At 49.2% G+C, this 22,434-nt stretch overlaps 1 protein-coding gene across 10 annotated transcripts; it reads right to left on the bottom strand.

The window, feature by feature from the left end:
* Window positions 1–852: 852 nt before the first annotated feature.
* On the bottom strand, window positions 853–21,786 carry PPCDC (phosphopantothenoylcysteine decarboxylase). Of its 10 annotated transcripts, none has more exons than XR_012675265.1 (8): window positions 21,609–21,786; window positions 19,613–19,779; window positions 17,893–17,952; window positions 14,232–14,327; window positions 11,717–11,845; window positions 9,506–9,674; window positions 8,062–8,138; window positions 853–4,651 (listed from the first exon to the last, which is right to left on the bottom strand). XR_012675265.1 is itself a non-coding variant. In XM_075160489.1 (8 exons), the coding sequence occupies exons 3-8, from the start codon at window positions 19,763–19,765 to the stop codon at window positions 4,566–4,568; spliced, it is 693 nt and encodes a 230-aa protein (XP_075016590.1). In that variant the 5' UTR covers window positions 19,766–19,779; window positions 20,124–20,186; window positions 21,609–21,783; the 3' UTR covers window positions 862–4,565. The 10 variants fall into 10 exon arrangements, 9 of the variants coding, with proteins under 9 accessions (XP_075016593.1, XP_075016596.1, XP_075016594.1 ...); XM_075160489.1 differs by lacking the exon at window positions 8,062–8,138 and adding an exon at window positions 20,124–20,186 and having other exon boundaries at window positions 862–4,651; window positions 21,609–21,783; XM_075160496.1 differs by lacking the exons at window positions 8,062–8,138; window positions 21,609–21,786 and adding an exon at window positions 20,124–20,181 and having other exon boundaries at window positions 861–4,651.
* Window positions 21,787–22,434: the final 648 nt, after the last annotated feature.

Below are 22,434 nucleotides of genomic sequence, written 5' to 3' on the forward strand. Positions count from 1 at the left end.
CCGGCGGGGCTGCGGGACCTGCTGAACGTGACCAGAGACTCGCAGGGAGCTGGATTTACAGCTACCCCGGGCTTAGTCTAGGAAGAGATGTTGGGGAGCCGGGGGGTATCGTACCCCTGCTCGATGGAAGCAGCCGCCCGTGCGATACCATCCCGTCGCGGCGAGAGCGCTGCCGAATGTCTGAATCACGGGGGGCTAACCGGGAAGCGAGACGGCGGCTGATGCTGCGAAAGGCTCTGCAAAGGCCCCGACTCACCCATGGGCAGGTTAAAATCAAATATGTACGATTTTATAGCGACCTCTCTCCCACGCCCGGTGCTCACCCTGCATCTTTCTCAGCCCCCCCGGCCCTGCCACAGGCTAACGGGGTGGCTTTGAAGGGGGCAGGCTACGAGCTTCGGGGCGGACAGGATAAACCCCAAAGCCGGCTTTCTATAACACAACAGGTTACAAATAGGTGGATCAGCAGTTCCTTTGCTAACAGCAGCGCTTTGGAGCCTGAGCCCTAGGAACCACCTCCCTTTTCCACTAAAAAAGCACGGGCCCATCACTCAAAGAGAGGGCGAGGTCGCTCGGCTGAGGTCGGGGAGCAGGGCAGGGCTGGGGGCTGCAGCCCCGGAGGACCCTGCAGCTCGCCAAGCTCGCCACGGTCCAGCTTTGCAAGAGCGTAACAGTAATCCCCCGCTGCTAGAGTCTTGCAATCTCTCTATAATCAATAATTAGTCTTGCAATCTCTCTATAATCAATAATTAGTCTTGCAATCATCACGTAAACTTTACGGAAAGAAGATTCACTTATCAGGGGTTTATTTGGGTATTTTTAATTCTGCCAGAGCAGGGAAAGCCCACCTGTATGAGCACCCCCACGTTCTCACTTGCCACCACCCTCCGGCAGCCACTGCCCTCTCCCAGCACCCGGCCCCGCTGCGGTCAGGGAAGAAAAAATGCTTCCTGCCGCCCCGCGCTTTCGAAGATACGAAGCAGGCAGCGTCCCCGCTCGCCGGGCGGGCAGGGCGGCCGGCAGCACCGCGGAGGTGCGAACCCCGCCGCCCGGCTCGCTGCAGGCAGGTGTCAAATCCGGAGCCCCGGGTGTGAAGCCGCTGCACGCAGGCTGTCAGAAGCAGGCGCGTCACAGAGACGTGACTGCTTAAAGTCTAAAAGCGGGGAGGTTTTGTCACTTTTTTTTTTTGTTTTATTTGAGTTTTTTTCTGCAATCTGTTCACGTGCCTTTTCTCTTGCTGCAGGCTCCCAGGCCAAAGGCGTGGGATGGGACAGGCGCGTGGGATGATGCACCCCCCACCCCAAGGGACAGCGGAGGGACTTGACATCCGGGGAGCCAGCTCCCGACCAAAGCACCGCGCTCGGAGCCAGCCCACCCGGACGCGAAGCAGCACCACGGCATCTCCGTCCTCCTCCAGTGCCCCACAGAGCCAAGCAGCAAAGGGATCACATCAAGTCTGGGATGCGGGGAAGCAGCCGGAGAAATGGATGCTCCGAGTCACGTCCGAGCCCGGGCGAGGCTGGGTCTAAGCGCAGGAAAGGAGGAGGGCTGCTGCCTTAGCTGAGCTTTTGTCCCAGCTGTTTATCGCTCCCAAGCCAGTGCTGAGAGAAACAATTTCAAGCAGCATGAATGAAATTGCAACGCAGCGGGTTCCACAGGGATGCTGCCTCGGTCATCAGCGAGTTTCGCAGAAAAGCGAAACAAAAAATATGTGCGGCTTAAAAAGAAGAGCTGAAGGAAAAGAAAAAGCAGGCACGCAGCATCTCGGGCCTCCGCTGCAAACCTGAAACACACGCAAAACTGCAAGGGACAGAGAGGTCACTCTGCCTGCCTCGAGGAATTCATCACTCGACACCTCTGGGTGACCTGGGTGGCTGAGCGGAGCCCGGCCGTCTCGGCTGGGCGGCGAGGCTGGCAGTGCCCATTTACCGAGCCTGCACAAAGCCCTGGGCTTGAATCAGGTCCTTCGCTCATCGCCCCAAGCCTCCTCCTGGAAAGGCATTGTCCCAAAGTCCCCTCCTAAAGCCGAACGACTCGTGCGACGGCGGACAGGGCTTCCCCCGGCTTCTCGTTCTGCCGCTTTTCCGGAGCAAGCAGCCAGCGAAGCGTTCCTGCCCGCGGGCTGCCGGCGCCTACCTCGCCGTGGGTGGGGACGCGTGCCCGCGCTGGGGGTGGAAGCTGCTCTTGCTGCAGCCCTCTGCCTCTGAAAAGGAAGGTAACTGTTTCTTCTATTTGCCCCGAAGGAAAGGTGGTTTGGGCACGGGTTTATCCCAACCTGTAATGCTATCACGACGTGCCTCCAATTAGAAGTCACAGCACTTAGGCAGAGGATCATTTAGCGGCACAATTAGTACCTGCTTCTGCAGCAGAGATGGGACCGACCCAGCGTGGTGTCCTCTGCGGAGGAGCTTTCTCTGTGGGTTTTTCGGCCACTGTGAAGTGCTCCCCTCATTCCCTCAGGCTCTGCTCAGCTATACATTTCTATTGCTGCCCTATATATTTGCAGGAGGAAGAATTAGCTCCCTTTATTCAGGCATCTGTAAGTTCTTTGCAAGCCTTAATTTAAGCCTCTCCACAAGCCTGAGAGGCAACTCCGGAGTCTTGGCAGTTTCTTTCTGCCTTGCAGATCAGCCCGCTAAGACTGCTGTCAGCTCCGTGTGCTACCAGGCGACCCGGCGTAAGCTCTGGATCTGAAAACGCCACGTTACCCCCTCTCTGCTGAACCGCCAGAGCTCGCGCCCCGCAGCGTACGCTGTACACCTTCTGGTCCGCTCCCCAGCGCCAGGAGAAGCCAGACGATACCCGCCAACGTTTCTGGAGCAGCTTGAGCCAGCAAACCAGACTCATAACAGACGAACTCTCTTAAGAAGGACACGGTGTTTTGACCTGGTATGAGGAACCTTACTGTCGGGTTTTCTGCATTGCCAAGTCACGGACTAGGAGGAAGGATAAGCAACTCCAACCACACAAGATCTCCACGGCAGAGCCAGAGCAGAGCCCCAAGGCCAAGTTACGGTTGCAACTGCCAGAACACATATTTCTCTGTAATTAGGAGAAACGACGTTCACTACAAAACTCATGGAAACGGAGAAGCATCTCTTCTACTGCCTTCGATAAGCTTAAAGTAAGATCCTCTGATCCTTAGCTTTCACCGTGCTAAGAACGTGAGCAAACGACGCAGGTCACACCACAGAGACTTCACTGGCAAAATGCAAAGTTCACGACCACGGCACCGCTACGGCCCTTCGTGTGAGCCACAAGCGCTGCTCACACGAGGATCCTTCCGACTTGATCCCCAGAAGCTCTGAATCCCCGGACCTCTACCAGTGGAAGAGCCAAAAATGGGAAAGTTCAGAGGTTTTTATTTGTGTGGAATAGATAAGGAAAGCAAACATACCCCGATAACCTCTTCCCTCGTGCGCAGCAGTCTGAAGGTTGCCCCCATAGGCAGGATGCACATTCTGTACCGAAGGCCTTAAATTTGACTGGGTCTAGTTAAAAATAAACTCTCTGGGTCAGCAGCGCTCTGCTACAGCGACATGTTCAACAGCCCCAGTTTTCTCCCATTCCCCTCGGGAGCGGGATCACATTTCCAAGGAAAGGCTGGACCGGGGGAGCCCTGGCTGGTCTGGCCCACAGGGTCACAGGATTTCCCAATTTTTTGATGCCAGTTGGTTAATTTTCAAGCCGAAAAGGATCATCATAAGCAAAGTTTGACTTCACTGCCTTGGGAAACACCCACCCTGGCTTTCCACAAGGGCCCAGCCTGTTCATTTCCTGACTGGAGCACCCAGACGGGCAGGTGTCATTCTGGTTCACAGTTGACGTCTGCATCCCTATCCAGTCAACAGATACAAAAGGGCAAAGGCTAATTTGGGGACTAGATAGCTTCTTTCAGTCAATTTTTTTCCCATCTCAGATAAAAACCACACGCAGACACAACGATTTAGCAATGATGTGAGGTGCAAACACCCCCCCCAGCAGCTACAAGAGGCAATTCTTCAGGGGCAGAATTAAAAGCTCTCTTTTATTAAGTTTCCAGAGGGGAAATGCTTTTTGGACAGTGACTCCTGCTGGAAAGGCGAAGCCAACACAGCTACGGACCAGGCGTTGGAGAGCAGGGATGTCCCCACACCGACAGGCTGGAAGGGGCTGGCGTTGTCCCCAGCACCAGGACTTGCACAGCACTTTCCTCTCTAGCAGGTCTCGGGGGAACCACTGGACCTGAAATACATTGGCAATTCCTTCTGCAGCCTCCTCAGAAAGGAGCACGTGTGCAATACCGGGGGCCGAGGGGCCCAGTGGAACTAGGGTGGTGGATCTATCTGTCTCTGCGAGATACCACAGAGTCTTCCCACACTAAAGAAGCACGGTCTTGGCTTTGGTTTCTGAAAGCCTGCAGTGATGTACCACATTTCGGTTTGGCACCAGCTGGAAGTCAACCGTTTCACTCCTTCGGTTGAAGGGCACGCTATAGGCATGCATGCCATCTCGACTCAGCTTCCTGTCGGTTTTATCTTCAAATCATCAGGGAGGCACACAAATACAATTTCCACGCCAAATCATCAGCTCTGCCTTGGCAAGTCCCGTTCTTCAAGGATCCTTTTCACGCTCTCCACAATGGTCCACACTTCTGCCATGGCACCTCGACCTGCAGGGTAAGAGCAAAACCACACGGTGAAATCCAGGTCCCAGAGAGACAGCACGAGACACATGCTCCCCCTGTCCCACCACCCCTCCTCTCCACGCACCGCACTGCTGCGGAAAATTAGATGCACAATGGTGGCACAGCACAGCAAAGCTCACCGCGTATCCCCCCATGTTTCCTCGTGACTCGCCCAAGAGAAAGCAACTGTGGAGGCCAGAGGATCTGCTCAGTCCACCTGGTTCTGCAGGGGTTTTGTGGCACGGTTGAATGCCATCAGGGGAGGAGAGCGAGAAGAGTATTCACGCTAACGTAGCTTGGCTTGTAACTCAGAAGCCCAAGCAGGAGCACAAGCTCCTCAGACAGTCAATGGAGGGAGGCAGGAAGCCTCAAAGGGCAACTCATATGACCTTAATAAGTACCTCATGTTCTGAATCATCTCCAGAGGTGTCTGCATCTAACCCTTGACCACACAGGGATTTACTATCTCAGCTTACACTGCCCTGGGGGCAAGTGTGCAAAAGTGCCCCAAAAATACGTGGGTATTTTCACCTCCTTTCACCAGCGTAAACATTGTGTGTGTTCCGTACCTTTTTGAAATGGCCTTTGCCTATAAAAAAGACTTGCCGAATTCATACCATTCCCATGACTCTGCAGTTAGACACACATTAGAGAAAGCTGTCCTGGATTCGCACCAGCTTGAATCTTGGGAGTAATTCTTGGAGAAGACTGAGTGCTGGATAGAACAAAATGTAAAAGCTTTTCCTTTTGGACTGGTTAGTTGCCAGATGAACATCTAATCTACACTGTGCTGTTGCTTCCCTCTGAAATACTTTTTAAACTTAGGTTCAGAATTTTAAGGCCAGACATCATTAAATCATCTTGTCCAACCTTGTGTACTGAACTCAGCGGTCAGAACTTAGTCCATTCACTCCTGTAATTTGCTTGGGGCTGAGGAAAGATACTTCTCCCGGCAGCGTTTGTCTCCTGGAAGATTGAAAAGGTGAGGTCTCTATTCATCTTTTGTCCTGCTGGCTAATTGCTCTAATAATTTAAAATACGTGCCTTATGGGTCATCAGAAAGTAGTTCTGGGAGGTTTTGTTTTCCTGTTTTTTTCTGCTCTGCTGCCACAGCTGGGTTAGCGAGCGCACAGATGAACAGCTAAACTAGCAGCCTCCACAGAACAGTAACAACTTGAGGGCAGGCAAGACACAGAGGGCAAGTGGAAAGGCCGTCCTGACCAGCAGGGAGAGGTGCTCTCTTGTGGGCAGACCACAGCCCTGAATCCGCCCGGACCCTCAGTTTTCCAGTACAGATGAGCCACCCGAGCCTTGTCTGGGACAGATGGTGTAATGGGATATAACTGAGATTTGCGATGAAGAAGGATACTTTTGGAAGGTCAAGAAAATTGGGTTTCCCTGCAAAGTAAGGCTCATTCTCCACTACGCCTCTTTCAGACCTGTAAATCCCAGGAGGTCTGAAGCATCCTGTGGACAAGCTGCAGGCAGATTTGGGCCCTTCTGATCTCCTAACCTCAAGGAGAGGAGCTGCAGCTGACAGGTCCTGCTAAACAAGAGAAATTCCCTGACTGCTTCTGCACCGTTTGGCAGAGCTACACTCTTCGAGAACATTTCCAAGGCCTGCCTTTGTCCTCCACCACGCACTTCCTCAATCTTTGGCAATTCACAGCCAGATTTTTATGTTTAGCAGAGCAAAATCCTGCTAAGCAGCACGTCTTACAGCACAGCTCATGCCTACAGGTAGAAATCTTCCAGTGTACCAGGCTCCAGAAATCCAGCCAAGGATGATGAAGATACTGGCAGTTTGGAAACGCTTTTGCAAAGACAAATTGCTGCAGGCCCATGTGTGGTACAGCACCTCTCAAAGCTCTCTTTATATCGTGACACATGGGTATCATCAAGGCCAACAGCTGGTAGTTTACGTTTAACTATGCAATTAAGGAAACATTTTAATTGTCAACTCAATTTAATTTGTTATTTTAACTCTCTTTTAGCTGGACTCTATGTCTAAAAACACCCATTTACTGAGGAAGAAAAATTAATCAGGTAAAGCTTGTAAGGGAGAAACTCGGTGGCAGTCAGGATCTGGCCCATTTCAGGTGAGACCCCATGAGGTGAGGAAGATAAACCTCTCTTACAGCAAGGCAAACCACAACGTCAACAGACAAAACTGGTGCAAACTGAATCTCTTTTCTTCTGCACCAGATGTGTGAGCTTTGCTACCTGCTGCTTGGGTGGAAGCTGGGCAAACCCCTTTGTGGATGAAACCCACAAAACCGAAAGGAGTGTGGAGGAAGAGCCCTTGGGGTGAAAGGCCTGAAAAAAGAGGGGAAGAGAGGAAAAAGTCAGTGGTGGAGACTGTCTTGGGTCTTCGGAGACCTGGAGTCCATTACTGCTGTGCTGGTTTTGGCTGGGATAGAGTTGATTTTCTTCATAGGAGCTGGTGTGGGGCTGTGGTTTGGATTTGTGCTGGAAACTGCGTTGATAACACAGGGATGTTTTTGTTCCTGCTGAGCAGGGCTTACACACAGTCAAGGCCTTTTCTACTCCTCGCTCCACCCCACCGGCAAATAGGTTGGGGGTGCACAAGAAGCTGGGAGGGGACACGGCTGGGACAGCTGACCCCAGCTGACCAAAGGATATTCCATACCATATGACGTCATGCTCAGCAATAAAACGAGGGGGGAGGTTGGCAGGGGGGGCTGCTGCTCGGGGACTGGCTGGGCATCTGTCAGTCAGTGGTGAGCAATTGTTTTCAGTTGCATCACTTGTCTTTCTTGGGTTTTATTTCTCACTCTTTCTTATTTTCCTTTTCCTTACAATTTACTATTATTATTTTGTTTCCATCATTGAACTGTCTTTATCTCAATTCACAAGTTTTCTCACTTTTCCCTTTCCGATTCTCTCCCCCCTTCCTGGCTGTGCGGTGCTTTGTTGCTGGCTGGGGTTAAACCACGACAACTGCTTTGCCATAATTTTCCTACATACTGCCAGGAAAATCCTGGCATTTGCCAACAGGAAAATCACGTTGTGAATTGACTCACAAACACAAGCGGAGTCGAGTCAGATGTGGCTACCATTGCCTCGGCTGTCCGTACCGTCCCTCTCCTACAAGCTCCTTCAGGAGTTTGTTCTCACAGTAGAGACAGCTGAGCTGAATATGAAGCAGCTCCCAAACGGCTGCTGGTGTAATGAGGCAACTCCCGATCCACGCTGGTTTACTTTGCCATTCTGAGCTACAAACCACAGCAATTCACATGCTGCTTCTCATGTGGCTCTCGCATCCCTGTCGCAAGGGCGGCAACCCCCAGGAAAGGGGCAGGGCAGAGCAGCAGAAGGTGGAAACTGTGTTCACCATCCAACTCGAATCCATTTGGGCTGGTGAGTCAACTCACACGGCCCTTTTGCATCTCAGATCCCCATCTGTGAAACAGGGATGACAACAACACAGCTCTGCCTCAGGTGCAGGAACCTGCACGAATAAGCACATCGCCCATTAAGAGGCATTCAGCTGCTGACTACAGGAATAGAGATTCTATACATGTACTAAAAAAGATGAAGGGAAAAAATAAAGGACGAAGAAGCTATGCCAGATGGCCTTTCCACTTCTGCCAAAATGTCTGCACAGAATGACCTCTTTTGGGCGTTTTCCCTTAACATTAATGCAAGTACGTAAGATATTCGATGTAATCAGGTCTAAAATCCCAGCGGAAGGATAATTGTCCAGGATATTTCAACTGATGCCCGAGTTACTTGACTACACTTACCTAACCGTAAATATTTCTTAGTCTTCAGCTCCAAAAAAACATTCTCTAGAAGCACTGCATCTACCTAAGAATTCAGAAACTAAGCCAGCCCTAGAATTTAACCATGAAAAACATTTTAACATCCTGTCTTCGCTACAGACTTTTTATTGAACTATCTGACAGAGCAGTTGAAAGCCTGCTAGAGTTGGGTTGTTAAACAAAAGTATGAGTATACTACTGTGCAGTTAATAGCACATTTGCTATTATGGCTATAACTGGGTGACGTTTTACAGACAATTTGTCCATGAAAATTTTGATAAAAAGTGAATGCATTCATCCAAATTGCTTGTATAAAAACCCTTCTCAAAACCTCCCAAAAGTTAAAATACCTCAATTTAAAGCAGCTCCTAAAATACAAATGAGACCATTTTAGTAGAATTTCTTAGCACTGCAAGCTAAGTCTTTTGAAACTGAGCGTGACAACTTTCCCTACCCCGCTCTTTCACTTCACAGATAAGTCTGATGTCAAAACCCCAAATCAAAACTCGATTGGGAAGCTGAAAAGTAACCCAGGCAACAAACAACAACAAATGTTAAATGAACGTCCAGCTACACCCTCAGCCACGTCTGCAAAGCGCTTATTCTCACTGTCTGCTCTCAGGGATAAGATATTATCCCTATGCTAGAGATGAGGAACTGAGGCGTGATGAAAACAACCCACAGTCACAGTCTAGGGCAAGGTCAGGACACCCAAATCCCAGGCTGATAACGCTCACCACAAAGCCTTCCTTCTCTTTCACCTACTCTCTTCTTGAATGAGTATTTCTTTTAAATATCAGGCCTATCTAATGGCTCATTTGAAAGCCTGGCTTGGATGGTCTCTTAAGACTACTTAAAAATTAATGAACAAGAATAATAGATATCAGCTAGCACAGGGCAAAGCTTCAGTTTGTTTATATAAAACCTGGCAGCGAGCACCTGCTCCCCGCAGTCCAACATCTTGAAGACCACACGGCAAAAGAATGCACATCCCTTCAGGATAAGAGCAGCAGTCGTGCAGGAAACCAGTCAGAGGACATGCAAAAGGACTGACCTTCATCTCCACACACTAGTTTCTTCACCACGCAGGGGATCTCTGTGTAGCCAAAGCCTTTCAGCTGCTCCACCTGCTGAGCTGTGATGGGATGCTCCCACATGGCCGTGTTCATGGCTGGGCAGAAGAGCAGAGGTTTGCTCAGATCCCAAGCACGGATGACACAAGTCTGCAAGAGAAGCCAAGAGGTTCAGCTCTGAGATGGGTTGTCTTTCCTCATTCCTCCTCATCACTGCGCTGCACAGAAGCGCTTTCCCAGCCTGGGTGTCATTAGAGGGCCAAAAGCCTCAATCTGTCAGCGCAGCTGGACTAGCCCACAGGCAGATCCACAGGGCTGCTACTAATTTGTATTACATTCCAGCAAAGCTCATCTCTGACAGGCAAGAAAAATGCGGGAGGCTACAAAAAGGATAGATCCCGTCCTACTCCGGCTTGGGGCCAAGGAAGCAGCCCAATCGCTGGAGCAAACCAAGCTGGAACACGATGCGTGCAGACTGCCAGCCCATGTGGGAGACCGAGAGAAGCTGAGGGGTGGCCACAGATCGTATCAGCTACAGAGAAATCCCCAGGCAACACTTCAGATAAGCCAGCTGTAGAGCTAAACACAAAAAGTTGGCAAGTGAGTCTTTTTTAAATGATATGCCAACTGGATCCGTAACTCCTCACAAGGGAAGCTTCCAGGATACAAACAGAGGATAACACGAACACATCTGGGCTGTTGCAGAAGATGCTGGCAGATTACAAACCATTTAGCGGCTCTTGTGTGCTACAGGGAATCATATCTGACTCCTCAATAATACAGAACTTCCAGATAATCCAGTATCACCTCACCTCCCCAAAAGATAAATGCTGGTTGTTCTTAATGCAACGTCCATCAGTTTCCCTAGGCCTAGCAGCATTTCAATCATGCAACGGGAGCTTCCCAGGTAGCAACAGTCCCTGGTGCAGGGTCTCTGCTCAGATTGTAGAGTACTTAGGAGAACCCTGCCCATCCTTTTTTATGCCCTGTGATTTGAACCCTTCCCAGCACAGGAAAAGTCTGCTAGAATCTGTTCTAACTTGCCAACCAGCACCTCCAGCACTTGCTTTCCTTTGCTGGAGCTACCTCTTACCTCCACAAGGCTCTCCGAAAAGACTGGCAGGAGTTTGTGAAGCCATGCGTCCCTAACATCCCTCCTGAGCTCTTCCCTCTGCTACCACCATCACATCTGTAGTACCAAGGGGATCCAGAAGGACAAGACACTGCTTGTCCCTCCCACAGCTCTTTCTGGCTTCTCTCAGATCTCCAGTGATCTGCTCAGACAAATGAGGGCTGTTGCTCCGGGTGTACTTTGTTCATTTATATGCACTCCCTCTTGCCTGAACGACTAAGTTGGTCATGCAGGGCTGCCCGGCCAGGGCTGCTGCGCTGCCCTCCACCCCTAGTTCTAGCCTCCTTGCATTACTGAAGGGTGATGCACCACAGCAACACTTGCAGATCTGCAGCTTCCTGGCAGATCTTTTGGGTGGTTAATGCTTATGACTTCTCCTAATGAAGACCTAATGCCTGGACACAAAGCATTCAGCGCCGCTGAAGGTCCCCATCACCCAACAGAGAAGCACACTCTCTTTTAATACACTTTTCTGATCAGCCTTTGAGCCAGAGCACTTTTAATACCAGAAAAACAAGCCTGAACAAGCAAAATGTAGCTGAAACGGGAAGGTAAGTAAGTGTGAGCATGTCTGAATTTCTGTGCTATGCACTTAGGTGAGGGAGGAGGTGAGGTAGCAGGAAGTAAACAATTTTATCTGATCTCACAGGTGTCTTTCCAGATTGCATCTAAAAAATGCAGAGAGGAACTCAGAAGTGAGTATGCGCATGCGTGTGTGTGTACATGCATGACAGAGAGAGGGTGGAGGTAGAAAAAGAGAAATTCCGCCCATCAGAAAAAGCAGGAAAGGCACAAAACAGGGACTGGAAAATAAGGGAAGAGACTGACAGAGCCGAGGAATGGAAAGGCATGTAGGTCAGGGAAGGAAAGAACAACTGTTTGAGAAGGAATAGGGAACCACGCTGGAGGAAGAGAGAGACAAGCATATGAAGTGGGAGCAGAACATGCAAATCTCACTCTTCTTGATGCTGTAGAAGCACAAGAGTTTCCATGAAAGAAAGGTCAGACAGTCTAATGCTGGGAGGTGAGAGGACTCTCAGGCAGAGCTCCAGTTACGCACCAGCAGGTTGTCACAGATGCCATTCGCGAGCTTTGCCAGCGTGTTTGCATCAAGAGGTGCCACCAACATGAGGTCAGCCCACCGTCTGAGCTCAATGTGCAGGACGGGGTCTGAACGGCCTTTCCACAGCTGTGGATGAGACAAGATCCAGATTACCGAACCCTCACAATGAACGCTGTGAACAACAGGCACTTCATCAATCCCACATTAGTAACCACCACGTAAACTTAAGGGGAAAGAATTACTCTCATATCAAGCAGGATCTGACAGCGTGGGGAACCAAGGACTGCAGCCACACTGTTCACGTTTCTGACTTCCCTCCTCCTCCAGTGAAGGCCGTGTTGCAGCTACGTTTAGGAAGCACATTTAACAGACAGCACGTATCTGCTTGGTGCTCTACAAACGGGTATCCTTTCCCCACAAAGACAAGAATTCACATGTCCAACAACCACAGATTTCAACTCACAGGAGCGAGCTTTCCCCATTCACTTCCCATTCACATCATCCCTTAGCTTCAGAAATGTCCATAAGAGCTCCCTTTTAGCACACACAGCATATCTGAGCGGGGAAAAGAGCTCCGTCCTATCAGCCAACTGAAGCCAGACAGGACCAAAGCAGGGGTCACATTTCCTGAGGAACCCATGTGATTTAGACGCCTCACATTTCTTTAAAGTGAAGCTGTCCACTGGCTTTTAACGAGGTATAAACCCCTAACTGCACAAGTCACACTTCAATTAGGATGCACACCCCTACACATACTCACAGCAGCAAAGTAAACCCTTGTAACTACAGTAGGGAACCGTCCTGTTGGCTTTCTCTAGGCTGGACAAGGTTTACCCAACTGGGCACTTCCCTCCTATCTTGGCTCTTAAGTGAATATTTCTATTTTCACTAAAGCTCTGAGTTGCCCGAGAGAGTCCTGGTCTTTTCTTAAGAGCGCAGTTAACTGGGAAAGTGTCAAGAGAAGCAGGAAAAAGCATCAGGTGCTTAATCCCCAGAGGACACACACAACCACAGGCCAGCAAGAGGTGCATCAGGGCCACAAACTGTTCCTTCTTTGAGTCACTGGAAACCACAACAAAAAGACAGTATCTGGAAAGCCGGTGCTTCCTGACACCTTTCCCAGCTCCTCCACTTGCTTCTATTTTTTTCTAGAAGCACTGAAAATTTTAGTTTTATTTTCAGAATAAAATCTCTCACAAACAGATGCTGAGCTTATTTCCCACCCTTCTGTCAGAACGGCATGTTACAAGGGCTCCACGCCTGCTTTCCAGTGGGCCAGCAGACCTCAAAGCCTGACCCGCTCCTCTTCTATCACTCCACCGAGGGTTTCTCAGATGTAACTTTGCCTGGAGCTGTAGCACCCTGGGACCCAGCAGATCTCCACCTATCTCCTAGACCAGCCAGAAAGCTTCCTGGCCATTGCCATTAGCAGGCCTCCCTCCACGTAAAAGCAATGCTCGTGTGTGAGTGCATTGGCAAGGGTACTGGTAAAGAGTAGATCACCTTGTACTCAGATCAGTACTGCAAAGCAGAGATAAAATGTATCGAAAAACAAATGCTGATGTTTATACAATGAACCTCTTTATACTCGGGGACTCTCAATGCATGTCAGCAGAACTGTAATCAAGAGAAAAAGCCATTTTACAGGGTCTAGAGATGTTCACAGCCCTGACAACTGAGCTATGCCTTACTGGAATGGCTCTTCTACGTATGCGCACGAGCACAGATGCGGACAGCTCTGAGATAAACACCACTTCCACCAGGAGCACCCCTCTTACTTCCAGCCACCGATTACATGGTGCACGACATCTCCAGGTACTGGCCTTCCTCTGCACCGCTACACCAGGGTGGCCCTACCAGCACAAGGTTACCCGGTCAGACACCAGGCTGAGTTTTAAAGCAGCGTGGGTAGTTTTGTGAACGTCAGAGGTGTCTGTAGATTCAGAATACGTAGCGTTAAGGAGAATTTGTGACAAGTTTTGCCTTTGTGACAAGTATGACTCATGACAAGCGCCAAACACCTTCACCGAGACTCTGCAGTGGCTTTCTTGACATTTCCTGATACTCCTCTCAGAGAGCCCAGGGTGGTGAGAGACCACTTCTACCCTCATTGCCTGCTGCAAGTCTGCTAGGGCGGTACAAAACCCTCCGGTACAGTCAGGGCAGCCTTTCTTTTCTTCCTCATTGACAGCACAGTTAGAACCACGTTCTTTGAAAGTCATATTCCAAAGCATACATTACTAGAACAAAGAAGTGAGTCTTGGCCCAGGATTAAAAAATAAATGAATGTGGTCTCTCGCAAAGAAACTTAGAGGAACGCTTCTATTTGCTGTTCAGCACTTGAACAACTAAGTGAATCTCCCAGGGAGCCTGCTTTTTCCTGAAGCATGACCCATTGGCCTTCTGGAAGTAGAAGGCATGACTGCATGACAGAACTACTTGAATTACAAAACGTGTGGCTAGTGGGGACAGGACAGAAGCCCTTGCAGTCTCCAAAGGAAGAACAACTCACCTCCCATTCATCTTCATCGCTGTAGAGGGTGACAGGAATCTCCTGGGCATTGTAGAAATGCTTTGCTCTCTCGGTAGTGACCACCTTCACTTCAAGCTAATCAGAAAATAAAGAGAAAGATAGACTAATAGTTAAGACTGGAGGACAATCCTGTAAAGCTGGGTAGAGGAGGAGGGCTCGAGCGACAAAGATTTTGAAAGCTGTGCGGATTCTCAGAGAACTACCGTGCACATGTGCATAACTGTACCTATTCCCAGCTGAAAGGCCAGGCCGCTGCAGTGTTCACGGGAGCCAAAGACTCATTTCACTGCCACCCTCAAACGGGCAGGTGACTAGTCATCGCCTGCCAAACATGTTCACATGGCCAGTTCACAGCGGGGACAGCAGAGAGGACACAGCAGGTCAGAATGAGATGCAGTTCTGCACAGAACTTCAAAGAGACAGTAAGAAGCAGCAAACCAAAGCTCTGTGGAAGATGCCCTTTAATCTCAAAAGACTCCTGCCAAAGGGAGTAGGAGAGCAGTAGAGCATCTTGCTTCAGCAGATCCTCTTAATCACAGCACAGAGGAGTGCCGAGGGGTGGCATGCCTACACGGCACTTGCAGGATCGCTCTTCCCACACTCGGAGCCAAGAGGAAGCTCTCTGCCAAGAGAAAGCACAGTGCTGAGTGATCAAAAGTCCCGCTGAGGGACAAGCTGGCTAGCTGGGGCTCAGCACCACCAGCGCAAAGCAAGCCCACCTCTGCTGCACAAGGCTTCACAAGAAAGAGTGGCTTTGGAAGACGGAGTACGATTTCTTGGTCGAACGGACCATGTCGTGCACCTCTCTGTCTTTTTCTGCCCCTGCCTCTCTCTCTCAATGATCTCCTGGTGACAAAGGTAGGAAGGAAGCTACAGACTACTGGATACTACTTTTTACAACTGTGTTAATCAGACTTGCTCCAACCAGGGGTAAAAATACCAGAAGGGAGTCGGGGTTGTGTCTTCCAGCTATCCTTCCTACCAAGGTAAGGTGTTGGAAAGAGGAAAACCTCTGTGTAGGTATGTTCATAGCACAGGGCTTCTGTGCAGCCAAAACAGTAAACCAGTGGCTTCCACAAAGGTAAAAGAGACTGGGTGAAAATATACAAAGGTTCTCTCCGAAATCTTAGATAAACCTGCCTGTCTTGTTGAAAGCCAGGGGAACCTTCAGTTATATGGTATATACTGGGGAAATCCTATCATGTCCCTTGGACGTTTGTTTGACTTGCACACTTGTGAGGTGCTAAGATGCCCTACGACATGAGATCCTCTCATTTCCTCCTGCAGAAGTCTTAACAAGTGGAAAAGGGAGGGGTTTCCCTGATTTCTACATGTCGCATGACCTGCTCAAAGTTGTAGGTCTGACAAATGTCACAAGCAGCTGCTGGCCACGTGCAGTGAAGCGGAGGTGCTCTGCACACCCCGGGATCAGACGCAAAGCAGAGCCAGTATCGGAGCGGCTCTGCATGCGCTGATCGCCCACGTGGCACATGCAACCGTACTTCCATCCGCAATTCCTCCCAAGGATGTACCTTAAAACCAGGCAATAGACAGGCCAACACATGGAAGGAGTGCTCCGAAAAGACTGTTACTGTGGAAGATGCAGCTCAGGCCACCAATTACAGTGAAAAATAAGCCTTTTCCTCGTTATTGGCCACTTTTGACCACAGTCTGCTCCTTCAAGCAGTTCACAGTGCGACCCACTGCATGGTTCTATTAGCGGAGAGAGATGGGGAGAAACCAGCCTCACCAACAACTGACTGAGGTACAAAACTGATGAAGAACTCGGTGTGCGCACTCTTGCTAAAACAGACTGCCGACAACCTCCAACCTCCAAGAAGCTATCTTCAACAGCAGCGGTTGAAGTGACAAAACATATTAACCTATCTCCCCAACACTATCTCTTCGTCTGGGAATGGAGCAGTGTTGATTATCTGCACCCTACATGACTAGAATAACAGCTTGGAGCAGTGGAAAATCCCAGCCTTAGCATATCATGGTATTTGGTAATTTTTCCCATTTCCTGAAGAAAAAGTAATGGGAAAATATAGCTGCACATAACACCAGTATTTGGTACTATACGTTCGGTTCTTTGCCTCTTCTAAATGTCTGCTCTTTTTCAAGTGACCCTAACTTGGAATCACAGCTGTGTTTCTAGTGCTTTCGAGTGTGAAGATCATATTCACAGCAATCAACCGTATTGTTTCCATATTAACCTCACCTCACAGGAAGCTGTTTGGAGCCAAGCAGCGACACCCACGAAGGTGCTAATGCTGCTCTCTGCTATGCCATGGGCTTCAACGAGGTGTAACCTCGCAGTCTGCAAGATACTATTTATTTGGTGATTTTAAAAAGCAACGTGAAGTTTAAAGGGGCATGTCTGCTCTCTGAAATGGTACCAGTAGGCCAGGTCTGCATGAAAGGTTTTCAGCAGTAATGTTTGTTAGTGGTATTCTTATTTTACAGTCAGCCATAATGATACAAGGATTTTTAGGTGATCCAACTCTATCTATCTTATGACATATTTTGTCACTTGCTACTTCGATTCCGTAGCAAAAAATTATTCAAAATTTTCTAATCTAGACCAGAAATACCTATCTAAGGCTAAAGGAGACACAAAAATCCCCAAAAGACACTCTGCTTTTTTTTTTCATTTTTTTAAGATTGTTTCATAACCATCTCCAATCTTAAAAAATACATATTTCTTCAAAGCATAAGCTCAGGAACAGGGAATAGCTGGCTATCGAGTACTGCATCCAACCCACTAGAGCATACCAGAGGGATATATTCAAGGACTCTGAGTGGTGGTGTCTCCACCACTCCCCCAAGAAACTCTATCAGTTAGAACTCTATTAGTTAAATATTCTCCCTAATTAAGGTTTTCTGCTGGGGTGGGCTCCTGGATCCCTTGTTCTGAGCAAGTCCTTCAAGTCCCTCCAGCTACGTTGGAAAGAGATCAGTGTTCTCAAGATCACTTTAGCCTACATAGTTTTTTCTTTCTATTTACCTGGCACACCCTCTGTTTGCCTGTGGTTAGATCTCTGCTTAAACAGTAAAGTCAGTCTAGCCACACTCAAACTCCTTTACTGGAGACAGTTTAGACTAGTTAGAGTTCCTTCACTTGGACCATTTCAGCCAATTCTCCAGAATAAACTTTACCGCAAAACTGCTCTCCTGTGTTCACACAATATTGTTGGCCTCTGTTAGAGGATTCTGCTGTCACAGCTGTTTCTGCTTGGGGTAAGGGGGTGTGTGTATGATTTTTTTTTTTTCATACTTTCCCAGTTTTGACAGCAAAATCTTTACACACAGACCAATCTTCGGTAACAACTGCTGCAGCAGAGAATGAGTAGCTCCTCTGTTAAACGGCACCTACAAGCTGACATAGAGGCTACCTGGCAGGAGCGCAATGAAATGACATGACAATGTGATTTAAACCTAGAAGTCCAGGTGACATCCTGTAGCTTCAAGAGCAATACCTTTCACCCACAGAAAAGCGTGCCGTTTCCTTTCTTTATGACTAACCAATATCCTGCCGATATGATTTTTGTCATCGTCTTCCTGCCAGGCCATTCAAAAATCCTAGGAGTCAGCCTGAGACAACGTGTGTGAGTCTAGCACAACCACGAGAGTTACCCACCTTGTCCTGACGAGACACTGTGTGCTGGCTCCCCACAACACCAGGTGCAAGGGTAATAACCTGAAAGGCGTAAGCTGATGCCGTATAAATTTCCTAGATCTTCAAAGCGGTTAAACAAAAGGCAATAAGATGTAGTCACATCCATTACCACCCGCAAGGAGATGTTAAAGTTTAACGAGTGCAAAATCACACTGCCAAGTTGTTCACCGAGGATCATTTTAGCCAAAACATCAATTTAAACTAACAACTCTGGCTTCAAGCCTCTGACCACATCTCCTTTGGTATCAAAGCCTTCGTCTGCTCCTGCCCTGCCTCCACCGATGGCTTTTGAAAGTTCTATTCCATCAGTAAAGAAATTGATGCAACAGGCTTGTGCAGGACTTAACAAACTCAATGAAATAAGTTACACTGACTCAGCAGGCTTCAGATCAGGCCTTGAAATCACATCAGAAACAAGTAGATAAATAATTTTAATTAACAAATTAAGTACCAGAAGCTCCTGGACTGGATACTTCACTTTCACATTTTATGCAACGAAAGCCTAAAACCAGTGGGCGCAAAGCCTGCAACAAATGTCACAGAACCTACGGGCCTTCACAGAGAATTCAGGTCCAGCCGTCTGCAGTTTTTAATTATGAATCAAATGCTCAGAGAGAAGGAACGCGTTTGACCTACATTCCTACAGTGGATCATTTGCATTCTTCCTGTCACCTGCAGAGAAGGATGTTCCAAGCACCAAGAGCAAAGGAAAAGCGGCAACAGCGAAGTCAATCCGAGAGACAGAGGGTTAGGAGATGCATATCCTGCATCTCTTACTGCAGAGTTACTCGGGGATTGCACCTCTTCTGGCTCTGTGTTAATGTATCTACAGGTAAAGTCTCCTAAATCATCCAAAAGGATATCCCTTAAGCAATCTAACAAATATATCTGGATATGTAAATGCACCCTCTTGCTCCTGCCACTCTTTCATTTCACTGCTCCAAAACATTTGCTTCATTTCTTAAAAGCTCAAGGTTTTCTATGTCTTCCTCTAACTTTACTCTACAGCAAAAGGTAGCACATTCCCCTGATTCTAGTCACTAGTGGCCTCTGCTGGACACCTCTGTACTCCAGACAGTAAACTCTAGTGAAAAAGAAAAAATAATGCACAGACACATACAGCAGCTTCTATTTTCTATTTCTGTTTCTAAAAGATCTGGTTTCCCTTTGTTGGTCAGACAGCAGTGTCCATCTTTGCCAACTCCACACCTCAGCTATGGAAAACTGCAAGATCCTAATTAGAGATTTCAAGTTCCAGAAAGCATCCACCTGTGTCTGCAGCCATATCTGATAATTCGACGGACAAGGACATATTCCAGAAAAAAAAACAAAGCAAGGGCCTATTCAATCATTTTTGAGAGAATGAAGCAAGCTGAACTGAACAATGCTACCTTCACATTCCAGAATCTAAATGTCTGCCTATGGAAATATCCAGGAACAGTTACCGCCCTTAAAACCTGATTTAAAGCTAACGCTTAAGTATAAAGAGGTATGAAATGATAGGAAAAAGTATTAATTGATTTTTAAAACCAGGAGGATCCCTCCTCCAACAAATTTTCAAACTAAAGGGCTCAAAGCCCAAAGGAACTTCTCATTTCAACAGAAGCCATGTAATCTCTCCTTGAAATAAGAAACAGGATAAAACCAACTTGACGAGACTTCTACCGATAGATTTACTCACCCCAGGTATTTTCAGCAATTCCGTGACGAGGAGAGGCAGTTTCAGGGCAGCCACACTTCCAGTCACACCCACCAGGACACGGGATTTTTTCTGCAGCACGGGTGAGCTCTTTTCTGCAGGAAACCCTGGTTCTGGCGGCGAGAAGGGCTCCATGCTCCGATCAAGCTCTACAAGCACAGAAAAACAAAGCCACTTGACTACCGGTGCCTCCGACCGATGCTAGGACAGCAGGGCTCCAACACCAATGTATTCCCGAGGGCACGGATTTAAGACTGTGCAGGACCCAGAACAATTCTGTCTGAGGATGAACACAGACTCCGAGCTGCAAAGCTCTCAAGCATCAGCAGTAGCCTACTCCTCCTGTTTAATTACAATTTTCTCTCGGACACTGGTAAACAGAACGCTAAAACCTGCACAGGGAGGCCACAAGGATTCTGGTAAAGCCCACAGCCCCAAAACAAAGATACACTCTCAGGTGTTGAACGTGGTCCAGAATTCACAATAAACGTACCTTTTACTGTGACTGCTGGGAAGACATGCAACCCCCGCCTGAGTCGGTCTCCCTTCACACTCTCTGTTGAGTAACAATTGCAGGGAGACATTTTAATAATTAAAAATTTTGGGGCCCTGAGGCAATATTACCATCTTACTTCCTATTCTGTCACTACATATTTACAGCAGCGCTAGAAATGACTCCCTAGCAGACGGGGAAAAACCCAAAACAGCGAATAGGAGGTAGAAGACAACAGCCACCGAGTAAAAACACCTTCTCGGGGACGTGAAAGTCAGAACCGCTCGCTCCCCCGCCAGCGCTGAGCAAAGTGCTCCGCAGGCTGAGGCAGCCGCTTCCGAAGGCAGGCCGAGCCAGCAGCTTTATCTCAGGTCTCCCGCCCCCTCCCAGCTTCCCGGAGCCGCTGCCACACCGGTAAATCAAAAGAGACTGTTCCAGTCAGGAAAAGCAGAATCGACGCAAACTTCTCTGCTTAATGAGTAATTAGCAAAGAATAAATTCAATTCTTAAAAAATCTGAAAAATGTGTTTCTAGCGAAGACACCAGGATCCAGTAAAGTTTGTTCGATGTTACCGACATCCGTGTTAGTCGGAGGAAGTCGCCTGGAAGTTTTGGGTAGAACAAAAAGGAAGAGAGAGACGTTTACGCTGCCCTTATTTTCCGTATCAACTCGGATGTTGGAGTGAGGGGGCTGGATTCCCGAGAGAGAGGAATTTACCCCTTCGGCCGCTCCCCAGGATGATTCAGCAGCAGGTTTAATTTAGGACCCTTGGCGGGGCGATTCAGATCACGCTTGTGCAGCAGCTCCGCGTCAGTCTGACCTCCGCACCCAGCCGCAGAGACGCACGAGCAGAGACATCCTTTCTAACCTCCTCGCACCCATCAGCTGCCACACAAGGGCAATAACATGTTCTTTTTCCACGCTCCGCTTGGAATTAATACGTTTAACTCGGCCCATGAGGTTTCTCAGTGTGCATATAAAAAATTGCTAGGATAGGAGCACGTTATCAGCTTGAGCGTCTATGCACTGATTAGCATGCATATTGGCTAGGCGATTTCAACGCTACTGCAACACTTTACATGTTTATCTATACCTAATTATAATTAAGTTAACGCCATCACAGCAAGGAAAACACCCACTTCCCTTATGATTGCTAAATGACAATTAATTCACCGAAGCATCCACAGCCTAAAGCCTGGGGAATAAGACATAATTTTTTAATTGGCAGCTTTCAAAAAAGGCTATTAGTGATAAAACAAAAGTGCAATGTTCTGGGCCGCGCTTTCCTCTTACCCAAACACAGCTCTGAGGAATCAGCTAAGAAGCCATTAGAAAGCAAGCAGTTCACGGGCCTACTTAGTTATTTTATTAGCTTTTTAACTCGGCAGTTACGCTGCAAACAGCTTCAAGAGGCCGCTATGGCAGAGAACAGAACCGAGAGACCCTGGGGATTTCCAAAACGTAAACAAGCAACGTTTATATACCGGTAGAGACACGACGGAGCCCGGTCAGGAGAGCGATAACCCCCTGAGCTCAAGCCTCGGCGACCGCAGGGGCCGGGCCGCGGCCTGCTCCCGCGGAGACCTCGACCCGCCTCACCGCCCGCCGTCGCCCAGCAACGGCGGCGCGACCCCTGCGCGCCCCGGAAGGGGAAGGGCACGCTGGGAAGTGCCCCCCCCGCGCTGATTGGTGCTGGCTGCGCATGCGCGCCGCGGCGGGCGGGGCGCGGCCCTGAGGCGGCGGCATGGCGGCCGCGGCGGCTCCCCCCCCGGCCCGGGCACCTCCCTGCCCGCCCCGGGGCCCTTCCCGCCACCGCGCCCTGCCCCTCAGGCACCGCCAGGCCTCGGAGCGCTGGGTTTGGCCGGCTTCGGCTCCGCTGCCGGCGCCTCAAGCCCCGAGAGCGGCTCTCAGGCCTCGCATCGGGGGTGCTTGCTCCCCTTGGCAGCCCAGTAACACCCAGCCCACAGCGCTGGGGAGCAAGAGCCCACGCAAGGGATCTCTGCAAGGGCAGGCGGTGGTTTCAGGCTCCTCAGAAAGCTGTTTAAGGGAGGATCCTAGCTCACGGCAAGGTTTTAGAGATGTCAGAGGGCAACAGAAAACTAGGGGGAAAAAATGGGGGGGGGGGAAACAGGGTTAAGAAGAGGAGAGTGTCCGAGGGGTGCAGGGCCATCGCCTGCTCCTGATCCCCGCAAGAGGCGGTGGGCAGCTCCCAGTGACAGATGAGCCCAGGGAGGCATTACAGACCAGGAGCGAAACCCTTCCTGCAGGATTCAGGGCAGCCGCGGAGAGCTGGCAGGGGGAAGGCGGGTT

The sequence above is a fragment of the Calonectris borealis genome, chromosome 11 (genome assembly GCF_964195595.1).
Source record: "Calonectris borealis chromosome 11, bCalBor7.hap1.2, whole genome shotgun sequence".
Classification (NCBI taxonomy): domain Eukaryota; kingdom Metazoa; phylum Chordata; class Aves; order Procellariiformes; family Procellariidae; genus Calonectris; species Calonectris borealis.